The sequence below is a fragment of the Eptesicus fuscus genome, chromosome 9, assembly GCF_027574615.1.
Source record: "Eptesicus fuscus isolate TK198812 chromosome 9, DD_ASM_mEF_20220401, whole genome shotgun sequence".
NCBI classification, from domain to species: Eukaryota; Metazoa; Chordata; class Mammalia; order Chiroptera; family Vespertilionidae; genus Eptesicus; species Eptesicus fuscus.
This window is the reverse complement of record NC_072481.1, coordinates 20480644-20495353: the sequence shown is the minus strand read 5'-3', so window position 1 is coordinate 20495353 and position 14710 is coordinate 20480644. Positions and strand designations below refer to the sequence as shown.

Sequence of the window (14710 nt, the reverse complement as noted above, 5' to 3'; positions counted from 1 at the left end):
GGCTTGTGCCCTTGACTCCAATCGAACCTGGGATCCTTCAGTCCCCTGATGTGCCAAATCAGCTCGGGCCCACCGCCTTCTCAGTGGGTGCTAGGGAGGGTCAGATTTTCTGTCTATGGCAGGTTCCAGTTGTCACAGGGGGAAGACAGGTGGGGAGGATTGACAAGGCAGGAGCTGGTTCATTAAGGAATTCCACCACTGACCAGCTGGTACTTCCGGTGCCAAGTGGGAATGTTTTTCCAGACAGGTGCTTTGGCATACAAAGCCAAGCATACCTTACAATCAGCTTAGGAATAATTGTTTACTCTCAGAAAAGCAGGACAACACCCAGAAGAGAAAGGAACTCAGCTTTCCAGTTTTAGGTACTTGGGATTTTTTCTTTCTGTAAAAGCTCAAAACAGGAGAATGTTTTAAAGAACGGTTACAGAATGAGCCCATTTTCAAGAAGGTCCGTTTGTCTTTCTCCTCACTTTTCCATAACATGAAACCAACGAAGGGTAAGGGACACCATCATTCCAGAGAATCCAGCCTGGTCTCTGAAACCTTTGAAACCTACAGTCACACCTTGCAAAAAATGAAATGAGCAATTCCTGGACAAAGGATTGTCTACCTGACAGGAACAAAATAGGTATGTACAAGTCAGAAGCACCTCTGACTCAAACAATACCAAATAGCTGAGTACTTAGCGAATTTATATTGAACCTTCTACTTGGAATGTAAAGTATATACTAGATGAAATTTATAGAACAGCAGCTCAGAAAGCCTGTCCAAACATGTTGCCCCTTATTTTCTCAGCAGGAGCTGAATTTTAAAAAGCAATGGCCAATCTAGGTGCCACGCTGTTATTGCCTTCCCTTTCATCCTTGTTCCTGGGGGATACTAAGAAGCTTAGGTTCAAGAAAGGATCTAAGGAACACTGTGTCTTCCACATCGACCCATACTTATCCAACCTTCACCCCAGATTCTAGGAACAGTCAATTTCTGGAGAAGAACAAGCTTCAATTTTGCACTATCAATTCTGGCTTCACATCCCTTTCAAAGGGGAATGTCCCAGGATGGTTCAGCTTCTTCCTTAATCAGAGCTAACTCTGGAGTGGCAGAGGCACAGAGGTCAAACACAAACATGGGAAGGAATGCAAGGCGATGTCTGTCTGATCAGGCTGAGCCATTTTCCCCTCTGCAAAAACAGCAGCCCAGTGATATTTCAGGCTCTCCCAGTGTCAGGCTCCTGACATGCACTATATGTAGCTGCAAATCTCAATCAATTTCAACATTTCTTAGCTGCAGGAACGCCTTTTTCAACACTGTAATTTACCCTCAAAAGAATAGGGAGCATGCACCCCCGCCTCCCCAGCACCACATTCTACTAACTGCCACCCCCTTCTATACCCCACTAACCTACCTACGCAAAGGAGGAAGGAACCCTCCTTCAAAGCCTGCAACAGACGGTCACAGTACATATGCCACTGACAAGAACTTTTATTTCTTTTTAATGACATTAAACACAACTGCTACAAGGGAAAAACCATGATAAAGAGGCACCAAACTTGTTTCATAACTGATCCTGACAAAAACTCAAAGCAGGGCCTGCATTAGATGCAAAGTTGCAGGTTATTTCCAGCTCTTTGCCTCTAAGTAAACTACATAAACAGCACATTTTTACTCTGCTTTATCAATACCCCTGTGGTGAGAATGTCATCCTGGATGAAGAAAGGTAGGTAGGCAGTTAAATGTATGTAACATAAAATACAGTAACAATTCCACATGAAATACTAGACTTAGAGGCCAACACCAAGTATAAGATATGCATCTTTAAAAACATATTAAAACTCCAGATTTTACCCACCAGCTTCTTTAAGGCGGGCATGCCTAATAATGAGTTTTCTTTGGCTGTTTTTTTCTCTTGAAGAATATTATGTTAACTGCTAGAGAACAGTTCTCTCCTCCTCCAGTCCAACAGATTTAATTAAGCTGCTAAAGCTTTGGAAAAACAGAATTATTTGAGCAAAGAGGAAATGTGATTGTCACATTTTATAGTTAACCTGTCACTCATATGATTTGGCAAAGGCAATGCTCCCATTACAGATTCAGGCTTAAACCCTTTTGTACCAGGAAGGTAGGAACATGAGTCCTAGATTTTGGCCTAAGCAAAACACTGTCTCTTCAGAACTTGGGTTATCTATGGGGAACTAGACAGTTGCAATGCTAGTTATTCCAGCTATGATTAATTTTAGCTATGTTGTGGTTCCAAAGGTAGATAGATTTTTGCTTGTCTCATTCTATCAACTTAATTTAGGGAAACCTGGAGAAGCGACTAATATATTAAATGATAAGTGAAAAAATAGATTTGACTCTTGCCTTTGCACATAACTTTTTAGCATTTTGGTCTCAGAATTAAACAAAATGTCCAAGGAAAAGAGAATCCTGAACCAGATAAAAACAATACTTAGGGATATCCATCTAAATTTATTGGTGGCATGAATGACCAAGCTCTTCCCAAGTCAGTTTCTAAAGCAGGGAAGGATGTTTAAGATGGGTTACTCACAAAGATGGGGCTGGTGAAACAACAAAACCAGAGAGGCAGCTAGCCAGTATATCATAGGCTGTGCTACAGCAACTATGTACAACTTTCACAGCGAGTGAGCAACAGCATGAATGCTGGACTGCAAAATCTCCCAAAAGATGTCTAGAGCTGTCTTTAAAGAAAGAATAGCAAACTCCTAAGGCATCCATTAAGATGGCTGCAGTCTATCAACTTGGGTTAGAAAACCAAACCTTAAGATCAGGTAATGTTTTGTGCACAGGCTTAATCACAACTATATTAGACCCATGTTAGCAGTTTTGTGAAACTGTGCATCAGAGGTTCAACCAAATGAGATGATAACATCTAGGGTCTAAAGGCACCTCTTGTTGACTAATAACGGAGACAAAAAAGTGCCTCTCCAAAGTTTCTCCCACAGGATGGAAGCTCACTAACACATGACCTCATCCTTAAAGTTTGGGTTCAGCAGATGAAACTGAAGACTGACACCTCAATAGCATTGACTTTTTGGACTGTCCTGGAGGCGAGACCCTGGGTGAGCAGCTCTTCAATAAAGAGAGTAGGGACACTGTTCGTAAGAGGCACATCCATGTTTAACAGGAATTTATCGGTCGAACCCTAGAGAGCACAGTGGTCACTGGGTAAAAAAAAAGGTAAATCCTTGAAAAAAGGCAGAGAAGACAGTTACAAGACCACAAATCAACATGCGTTACTCAGTCAGCCGTCTTCTGGCAAAGTTAAGATGTATACGATCTGCAAACACTACTATGTAAAGTAAGTTTGATAAAGAATGAAATAAAAGCCAAAAAATAAAGGCAGAGAGTAGATACAAAAAGGAGAGAAGATTTATACTTTTAATTTGTCCTTTCAACAGGACATCTATCCTATTTCAAATATTTTGGATTACCAAGTTTAAAATTTTGACAGGTAATTAGAGATTCAAATAAAAAAGTAAGAGGGGTGTTAAAAGTTATTTGTATCCATTTATAAATCATGAGCAATTAACAATGGCTTGCAGCCTGATAAAGAATCTCTTCCTTATAGAAGATTAAAAGATTATTTCTTTTGGGCACCAGTAGACTTCACTTCTGCATAAAGGTGGGTGATTAGTTTGAGCCTGGGTGTTTTCGCTTAATGTCAGCTTTCAGGAGGTGGCCACCTTCAATTTAAAGAAACAAAAACTGTATCATCTTAACACTGCTTAAACACACGCACACACGCACGCACGCACGCACGCCTGAAGGATTTTATACAAAAAATTTCAAGTCGGCAATGGGCACTTCCAAAAGGCAAAAAGTTCTTTAAATAAAAATCTTGTGAAAAATAAAATTCAAAATCTGCCAAGCACAAAACAGCAGAAGATGAGATGCTGCTCTGGACAGGACCTGGACTGGGGCCTTCACTGCTAATGGGGTGAGACACACAGACTGTACTGGATATCTTAGAGGCTCTGGAACCGCTGGTGGCTTCGCTTGTTCCTGTCAACCCACTGAGTCAGACTGTATCTTTCCAGAGGTTTCTGTCGGAACCGGGCATAGTTTCTGTCAAGAGAGAGAGAAAATAAAAACAGAAAAGATGATGGCTCTTTGTATACAGCTATTTTAAGAATATCATTACTTTAAGAAATCAAATAAATTTTACATTTCAATTCTCAAAATTTTAGAAATTTTATACAAAAGTCATATTATAATTGATATTTCCTTCCAAATTCCAAAGCCACCTAATTCCCAGACAGGTATTATGTGGTAACAAATGTCCCAAGAAAACCTAGTGTACAATGTATTATAATGATTAAGTAGGAAAAAAAATACTTTCCCCCTCTGGGAACATTTAGAACAGGATCTACATTTGTAAAAAGTATAAATCTTCTCTCCTTTTTGTATCTACTCTCTGCCTTTATTTTTTGGCTTTTATTTCATTCTTTATCAAACTTACTTTGCATAGTAGTGTTTGCAGATCGTATACATCATATCGAACCTGGGACCTTTCAGTCCGCAGACCGACGCTCTATCCACTGAGCCAAACCGGTTTCGGCATGGGAAACTTTTTAAAGATATAGATTCTTGGCCCCTCCCTCACCTCCAGACTTAATGATTTAGAATCCCTATAATCAGAGCCTGGACACCTATATTTTTGGACATCTCCACAGATATTATGAGGAACAGCCAGGGTTGAAAATAATTGTAACAATACCTGACATTTACCTAGCCCTATACACAAGCACTTCAATTCTTTGAACACCTCATCTCATTTAATGCTAATGACAATCCTATGAGAAAAGCACTCTCATTAACAACTTGTACACATAAGGAAACTGATCCTCAGGTTGCTTGCATCAGAGCTCTACTTCCAACAGGACCTCACTGTCTGACACAGCTCAAGGTTGCTCAGGACACAGCAGTTAAAATTAGAATAAAATTCCCAGAGAAGGTAAGTCATCATGTGAGCATCCCACTGCAAGTTTAGAGACTGAACAATTAATAGCACAGACTTAAGAGTTTCTTGAGTCTCCTTTAGTCATGTGCTGGGCTGGGTTCTGAAGAGGACCCATTGAGATAATTTGAGCCCATTCTCAACTCCAGCTGTTCCTAATAACCCACCTGGGAAACTTTTTTTTAAAAATATATTTTATTGATTTTTTACAGAGAGAAAGGGAGAGGGATAGAGAGTTAGAAACATCGATGAGAGAGATACATCGACCAGCTGCCTCCTGCACATCCCCCACTGGGGACGTGCCCGCAACCAATGTACATGCCCTTGACCGGAATCGAACCTGGGACCTTTCAGTCCGCAGACCGACGCTCTATCCACTGAGCCAAACCGGTTTCGGCATGGGAAACTTTTTAAAGATATAGATTCTTGGCCCCTCCCTCACCTCCAGACTTAATGATTTAGAATCCCTATAATCAGAGCCTGGACACCTATATTTTTGGACATCTCCACAGATGATTATGAGGAACAGCCAGGGTTGAAAATAATTGTAACAATACCTGACATTTACCTAGCCCTATACACAAGCACTTCAATTCTTTGAACACCTCATCTCATTTAATGCTAATGACAATCCTATGAGAAAAGCACTCTCATTAACAACTTGTACACATAAGGAAACTGATCCTCAGGTTAACTAACTTGCTCAAGGTCATATAGTGGAGTAAGCAGAAGAGCCTGGATTTGAATTCACACCAGAATTTATTTAATAACCATTACACTACATTGTCTTTCTGATAACTACAGAGGAAACAATGAGTGTAAAGGCTGAGGTAGGAGAATGTCTGCACACTTGAAAAATAGCAAGGAAGCCAGTGACTAGAGCAGAATGAATAAAGCACAGAGCAGTAGGAGATGAGGTTGATGAGCTGTCAGACGAGGCCATGATCCTTATAGGAGATGTAGGGGATCGTGAAGATGAGAAGATAGGAAATCAAAAACCACTTGAAAATCCTGAGCAAAGAAGAGAATCTAACATGACTAATGTTTTGAAAGAATCTCTTTGGCTACTGAGCTAAGAACAGTCGACGGGCAAAGGCAGAAGCAAGAGATGATTTAGATTTGCAATAATCAAGGTGAAAATGATGCAAAATGATCAGGTTTTAGGTATATTTTGTATGTGGTGCTTATAAAATTTGCTAATGGATTAAATATATGGAAAGAGAGAAAGGAGTCAAAAATGACTCTATGTTTTCTGGGTAACTGATCAAAGTAACTGACTAAATCTATAAAATTACACTGCATCAAGAATCCGTAAGATTTCAGCACTAGAAAGGCCCTTTGAACCTTGGCCAGAGTGGCTCAGTTGGTTGAGTGTTGTTCCATGCACCAAAGGGTCACTGGTTCCATTCCTGGTCAGGACACATGCCCAGGTTGGGGCTCAATCCCCAGTAGGGGGTTACAGGAGGAAGCTGACTGATGTTTCTCTCTCTTTCTCTCTCTCTCTAAAACCAATAAAAATATTTTTTAAAAGGCCCTTTGACATTAATTAGTCCAACATTTTAATTTTACAGATGCAAGAACCAGAGAAGTGATTAGATCAAAATCATATAGATGAAAAACTGCAAAGCTAGTATTAGAACCCAGGTTTCCTGAATGTCAGTCCAGTTCTTATTCCATTATACTGTATTCCTCTTTTTCCACCTCTGATTTTAAACAATTATAACCTCAACTTCCCACCACAATCCTCGTATAGCCAAATTCTACCCTCTTCCTCCTCCTTTTAATCACCCACTCACCGAATGGTGAGGTCCGAAGGATGCGGATGGTTATGCATATGATGAACTTGATCCATCAAAGAACACAGTTCCACCAAGGCACCTGCAATACAGAGAGATCAGTAGTTAAAAAGCAGCTCAGTGAACTACCATGTCAACCTAGGTCAAAGCTTTCAGAGAAAGGAAAACAAGCACTGGTCCTAATACTATTTATTTCTGATCATCACAACCAGTCAGCACAAAAACTACAAGCCAGAGAGGGGAGCTTGTTCTTGGGTGATGATGATGAAACAATAAGACAGCTACCATTCATTCATTCATTCATTCAACATTTATTAGCTCCTACAATGTGTGAGGAACTTTACTGTCCCCTAGAATATTGTGGTTTATAAGAGACTGTATCTGCCCTGGGTGATATGTGCAGTGAAACACACAGGCTGGGGCATGGGGATTAGAGAAAGTCGCCTCCAAGGGAAGTAAACTATAAGCAGGGATCTAAAGATGTAAGAAGTTGGTGAGATAAAGAGGGATGGGCAGTGGGGGTGTCCAAGAGAAATAGCTAATACAAAGGACTAGAACACAAGATAATAAAATACATTCAAGAAACAAGAGAAGTTGAGAATAGAAGAGGGGTGGGGGCTTTATGCTTGACTAGAAAAACTGCTGGAGGCAATTTCTCAAACACCTATCTGGGAGTCTGGCAAGGTGCTAGTAAGCACTTTACACATTACCTTAATTCTAAAAAGATATTTTATATGGACAGAGATGTTATTAACATCATTTTAGAGATGAAAAACTATAGCTCAGGGAAGTATACTTGCCTTAAGTGCTTATTAAATTGGACTCAAAAAACCTACTTTGAGTTCAGCCTTTGCCACTATTTGATGATACTAATTTTGCACTTAAGGATTGAGACTTAGGCTGAAGCTCACAAGAGAAGAAATTATGGTTTGAGAAAACAAATAATTTCTCTAGACCAGTGGCTCTCAAATTTTAACATGAATCACAATCAGCTGTAGGTGTTATAAAACAGATTGCTGGGTTCCAACCCCAGAGCTTCTGATTCTGTAGGTTTGAGTGGGAAATGAGATTTTGTATTTCTAATAAATGCCCAAGTGATGCTGATGCTGCTGGTCTGGGAATTACACTTTGAAAACCACTGCCCTAGACAGCGGAGATCTATCTTTCACTAGTTTACATACTTCTCATTATCTTATCTACTATGTTCTCAGGAACCAAGAGCACTCTAACTAAGGTACAGACCATCTTTTCAAGTTCAGGTAAGAAATATTTACGACCACCGAAACCGGTTTGGCTCAGTGGATAGAGCGTTGGCCTGCGGACTCAGGGGTCCCGGGTTCGATTCCGGTCGGGGGCATGTGCCTTGGTTGCGGGCACATTCCCGGTGGGGGGTGTGCAGGAGGCAGCTGATCAATGTTTCTCTCTCATCGATGTTTCTAGCTCTCTATCCCTCTCTCTTCCTCTCTGTAAAAAATCAATAAAATATATTTTAAAAAAAATATATATTTACGACCAATTTATTCAAAGCCTCAAGGATCCGACCTTTGTAAAAAAGTATATAAACTTTGAAGTTAGGCAGACAAATTAAATTTCTAATCCAGTCACTAACTAGTTCTTGACCCTGGACAAATCATTTCATTTCTTCCAGCCCCACTTTACTCATCAAGGCACTGTGGGGGACAATAATATTTAGCTTGGAGTATTAGGAACATCTATAATAATAAAAGTGTAATATGCTAATTAGACCAGACGTCCTTCCAGACGACCTTCCGGATGAAGCCAGGGCTTCGAGGGAAGCCCGGATCCTGGGTGCCTGCTGGCAGCTGGAGGGAAGCCCAGGTCCCAGGTGCCAGAGGGCAGCCGGTGCTGGCAGCTGGGGGAAGGAAGGCCTACTCTTGCACAAATTTCGTGCATTGGTCCTCTAGCAGTACATAAAAGACATAGCATACTGCCTGGCATACAGCCCATGTGCAGTAAGTAGTAGCTATTATTATGATGTTACAGCCTCAGGCCTATGTTAGTTTGCAATGAGTCTTCAAATCCTATGACAATCAACTACCTATTTGTAAGGAAAATGCTTATTAAATGGATAAGTCTACATATAAACTATGACACTCAGCAGCACTCAGTAGATATTCTCTCTCTAACCATAATGAGATAATACTTTTCAGGAAGTATTTATAGATTCATTACATTAAAAGTTTCTGTGCAGTAATATAAAAAAGCACAACCAAGGATAAAAGAAGACAATTGACAAAATATATATGAAATATATTTGGCAAAGACTTAATATCCTTTTTCTAAAATGGTAAGTCTCCTCATGAAACAAAATATAGGTCAAGGACATGAATAGGCAATTCATACAAGTACAACATAATGAAAAAAATGTTCAGTCTCACTAATATGGAAATAAAACATTAATCTCACTTCTTAATAAAGAAATACAAATTTCCCCTTTAAGAAAGTAATTTTAATTAGAAAATCCCTTGCCTTTAGGTTTGTCCAGCTAAAATCAAAGGTCTTGATTCTAAATTGCCCCTTTCCTATACCCTACTTTCACATCACTAGCACCCCATTCCCTCTAGCTCCCAAAAAAGAATGTTGCAATGAGGGGAAAATCAGCTTTGTAAGAATTTCAAACTAAAATTTTCCTGCCAAAGCATCACCAAAGGAGGGCTGGCGAGATATGCAATTTTGGTGTCCAACCTCAAAATGAAACAAGACTATCTATAGACCATGTCCTTCAGTTCACTCATCTCTAGAAAACTGCCTTGATGATGGAAACTAAAGGTATACTATAAACCTCCTACCAAGAAACCTATTCATTTTAAACTAAAAGAAGAAAAAGACTGATCGATGAGGCCCAAGGAGGCTTCATGTATTCAACTACTAGGCATCATAATCTAGCAGTAGCACTTACAATATATTAGGCACTATCTATGTGTTTTGTATAAACTACCTTACTTATTTCTGATAACAATCATATGTGGTATTTTCCCCATTTTACAGATGAAGAAACAGGCACAGAGAAGCAATTTGTCCAAGGTTACATGCTGGTGTGTGTTTCTTGGCATCTGCAAGGGGTTCAGGAATCTGGAGAAGGTGCTATGTGTAAATTATTGAAGAGTCCAGAGACGAAACATAATTTTGGAAGGCATTTGGGGGGCCAGAGGAGCTTGGCTAAAGAACCAAGTTCTCTCGTCTCTCTGGACTCCTTGCTTTTTATTAACCCAAATTATCCTAAAGCAAGGTTTAGTATACAGAATCCATTGTCAGATTGGAGGAATTGCCTTCAGCTGTTCAGGTGTTTGGCCAGTAGGGGGCAATAACATGTAGATTGAAATGCCCTCAGCTGTCTGGCAGCAAGCAATCATTTTTGCAACCTTTTCCGGTTTGGGGAACTGCCCTCAGCCATTTCCAACAGGCAATAACATATGTGACTCAGCCCTTACTGAGTCCCCAAGTTCCATCAACCTTTTGATGAAACTCTTGCATTTATGACAAGCTGGAATTAGCTTCCGGCAGTTACATAGCTAGTGATAGAGCCCAAATTCCAACAATACCATGGATTGAGTTTCCTACAAAATTTTTCTGGGACTGACATTTTGTAGTGGGGATTAGAAAGCAGAAAACATAACACAGTATGTCTCTTGCACACCCAGTTGGCACATGGCACAGCCTGTGTAAACAAGGGCTCGATAATTAGGGCTCAGCTCATAAAGCAAAAAATTTAAGTTTTCATTAGCACTAAGAACTTACTGATGGACTATGGTAACCTTTATTATTAATAAGACTTAATGGTCACCATTGCAACAAAAAAATTAAGATACCTAGGAATAAACTTAACCAAGGAGGTAAAAGACCTGTACTCTGAAAACTATAGGACGTTGAAAAAAGAGACAGAGAAAGACATAAATAAGTGGAAGAATACAGCATGTTCATGGATTGGTAGAATCAAAATCATTAAAATGCCCATACTACCCAAAGCAATCTATAGATTCAATGCAATCCCTATTAAAATACCAATGGCATATTTCACAGACCTACAACAAACATTCCAAAAATTTACATGGAACCAAAAAAAGACTGAATAGCTGTAACAATCTTGAGAAAGAACAACAACATTGGAGGAATCACAATACCAGATATCAAGTTATACTACAAAGCCACTGTGCTCAAAACAGCCTGGTACTGGCATAAGAACAGGCATATAGATGGATGGAACAGAACAGAGAACCCAGAAATCGACCCAAGCCACTATGCTTAATTACTGGAGCAGAGGCAGTCTCTTCAATAAATGGTGTTGGGAAAATTGGACACGTACATGTAAAAAAAAACAACCTAGACCACCAACTTATACCATACACAAGAATAAACTAAAAATGGATAAAAGACTTAAATGTAAGATGTGAAATCATTAAAGTCCTAGAAAAAACCATAGGCACCAAAATCTCAGACATCTCTCATAACAATATGTTTACCGATATATCTCCTAGGGACCTAGGACAGTGGTTGGCAAACTCATTTGTCAAAAGAGCCAAATATCAACAGCACAACGATTGAAATTTCTTTTGAGAGCCAAATTTTTTAAACTTAAACTTCTTCTAACGCCACTTCTTCAAAATAGACTCTCCCAGGCCGTGGTATTTTGTGGAAGAGCCACACTCAAGGGGCCAAAGAGTCGCATGTGGCTCACGAGCCGCGGTTTGCCGACCACTGACCTAGGACAATAGAAACTAAGGAGAAAATAAACAAATGGAACTAAATGAAAATAAAAAGCTTCTGTACTGCAAAAGAAACCATCATCAAAATAACAAGAAAGCCCACTACATGGCAGAACATATTTGCCAAAGATACATCTGATAAGGGGTTAATCTCCAAAATATATAGGGAACTCATACAACTTAACACATCGCCACCAAAAGTTTTATTGCTAGCTTTACCCAGTGGCCACATAAGTTTCTACTGAATGATACAAAAAACATTTTACAAAGTATCATACTTTAAAAAGATATTAGCTTGTAAGAACATGTAATAAATAACTTCACAATGCAATGGGTATTTAATTTTAAGGTGTGCCCTTAACATTTATGTAAAACACTGTGTAATATGAAAACATGAGAATGCTCGTGATCCACCCACAATGTGTTAACAGGAAGACAAACAATCCAATTAAAAAGTGTGTAAAGTATCTAAATAGACACTTCTCCAAAATGGACATAAAGAAAGCCAAGAGACATATGAAAAAATGCTCAAAGTCACTAATCATCCGAGAGATGCAAATCCAAATGAGAATGAGATACCACCTCACACCTGTCAGAATGGCTATCATCAACAAATCAACCAACCGACAAGTGTTGCCAAGGTTGTGGAGAAAAGGGAACCCTATACATTGCTGGTGGGAATGCAGACTAGTGCAGCCACTGTGGAAAACAGTATGGAGTTTCCTCAAAAAAATTAAAAATGGAACTCCCATTTGACCCAGTCACCCCACTTCTAGGAATATATCCTAAGAAACCTGAAACAATCATCAGAAAGAATACATGCATCTCTATGTTCATAGCAGCGCAATTTACAATAGATTAAGACTTGGAAACAGCCTAAGTGCCCATCAGCAGATGAGTGGATTAAAAAACTGTGGTACATCTACACAATGGAATACTACACTGCTGTAAAAAAGAAGGAACGCTTACCATTTGCAACAGCATGGAAGGACATGGAGAGCATTATGTGAAATAAGCCAGTCAGAGAAAGAAAAGTATCACATGATCTCACTCATTTGTGGAATATAATGAACAACATAAATTGATGAACAAATATATATCCAGAGACACAGAAGCATTGAACAGATTGGCAACCTCAGAGGGAAGGGGGTGGGTGGTGTATATCAACCGAAGGACTTTTATGCATGCATATAAGCGTAACCCATGGACACAGACAGTAGGGGGGGGGGGGTGAATGCATATGTTGGGGAGTGGGAATGGCTGGGGAGAGGTCAATGAGGGGAAAAGTAGACATATGTAATACTTTAAACAATAAAGAATTTAAATAAATACATAAAAGATACATATCACATGATCTCTCTCATATGTGGAATCTAATAAACCAAATAAACTGATGATCAAAAAAAGACCCAGCGTCATAGAAGCATAAACAGACTGTTGAATCTCAGAGAAAGGTAGGAGAGGGTGGGTGGGAAGAGATCAACCAATGAACCTGTATGCATATATGTATAACCCGTGGATATAGACAATGAGGTGGTGAGGGCTTGGGGGCAGGGGGAGGATGAGAGTGGGCTGGAAGAGGTTAATGGGGGAAAAAGGAGGACCTATGTAATACTTTCAACAATAAAGATTTTCTTTTAAAAAGGCAATATACCCCTAACCGGTTTGGCTCAGTGGATAGAGCGTCGGCCTATGGACTGAAAGGTCCCAGGTTCGATTCCTGGTCAAGGGCATGTACCTTGGTTGTGGGCATATCCCCAGTGGGGGGTGTACAGGAGGCAGCTGATCAATGTTTCTCTCTCATCGATGTTTCTAACTATCTCTTTCCCTTCCTCTCTGTAAAAATTCAATAAAATGTATTTTTTTAAAAAGGCAATATAAAATAAAATAAAAAGGAAAGTTTGTGAAGTAAAAAAAACACACATAAGACCAGCTCAAAGCTTCAATCTTCTTCCTCCAAATTTAGACATACTAACAAGAATGGAAACATTTTTGTTTCGAATTCTGAATTTTCTCTTCCCTTCATAGTCTCTTAACAGATGGGCTTTCTTGGACTAACAATTAGTACCATGAGTTTATTTTAAGTTGTGGCTAAAAGATGGTGAAGGTTATCTTTTGTTTTGTGGCTAAAAAGGAAATTCACCTTAAGAATGAAATTAGGAGGAAAAAAACCTCAACATTTCAGAAATGAGATCAGCAATTCATCTAAACCTTAATCTATAAATATGTAGCTGACTGGTTTGGGGGGAAATCCAGTCTAATAACTGTCCTTAATAAGTTAAAAGTGAGTCAATTGTTAGAGGAGGAGGAATGATAATGCTGACTGCTTGCTATGCCAATGGCCCTTCTGACAGGTTTTATATGACATCACATGACCCTACTCAATCAAGTTTGGCACATGATCCAAGAACAGGGATTCTCTCAGCTGACTAATAATTTATGAGCTGGCCTGGCTTATAAATCAGATACTCTCCTTGTAATGTGAATGTGAGCTTTAATAATGAGAACAAGAGAGAAGAGTACACAGGCAGGGATCTAGGGAACAGAACTTGAGATAGCTAATAGAGAGCAGAAGCACTAAATTAGCAGGGAAAACCTATGTAGGGAACAAAGACACCATTTCTGAAGAGGTCTGGCTCTTTGGCTGATTGTTTTTACTATGAGGCCTGGCTACGTTGTTGAGCATTTAATAATCTTCATTTTCTCCTGTAAATCCTTAAACTCAGTTACTTAAAGGCATTCACAATGTCTCTATGCCATGTACTTAAAAAAATGCCAAGTACAGGGTAAAGAATGAAGAGGGAAGGAAAGAAAAAAATGTGCTATAGGGGTGTGGGCTACTGCTTTTTTCTTCTTCTTTTTAAAAAAATGTTTTCAGCTCAGCCAGCATGGCTCAGTGGTTGAACGTTGACGTATGAACCAAGAGGTCACTAGTTTGATTCCCAGTCAGGGCACATGCCGGTTGCGGGCTGGATCTCCAGTTGGGGGAGTGCAGGAGGCAATCAATGATTCTCTCATCATTGACATTTCTCTCTCTCTCTCTCCCTGTCCCTTCCTCTCTGAAATCAATAAAAATATTTTTTAAAAAGACTTTATTGACATGAAAAAATCAATTTATGTTTTAAAAAATAAAATACGTTTTCATTGATTTTAGAGAAAGAGGGAGAAGAAAGAGAAACATGATCAGTTGCCTCCTATATGCACCCTGACCGGGG

The 14710-nt window shown here is 39.4% G+C and overlaps 1 protein-coding gene across 1 annotated transcript in view; it reads right to left on the bottom strand.

The window, feature by feature from the left end:
- Positions 1-1461: 1461 nt before the first annotated feature.
- S100PBP (S100P binding protein) overlaps positions 1462-14710 on the bottom strand; it is a 36157-nt gene continuing 22908 nt past the window's right edge. Inside the window, exons 6-7 of the mRNA XM_028133299.2 lie at positions 6772-6853; positions 1462-4083 (exon numbers count right to left, since the gene is read on the bottom strand). Coding sequence (XP_027989100.2) covers positions 3984-4083; positions 6772-6853 — 182 coding nt within the window. The 3' untranslated portion in view covers positions 1462-3983. The remainder of the gene's footprint in view (positions 4084-6771; positions 6854-14710) is intronic.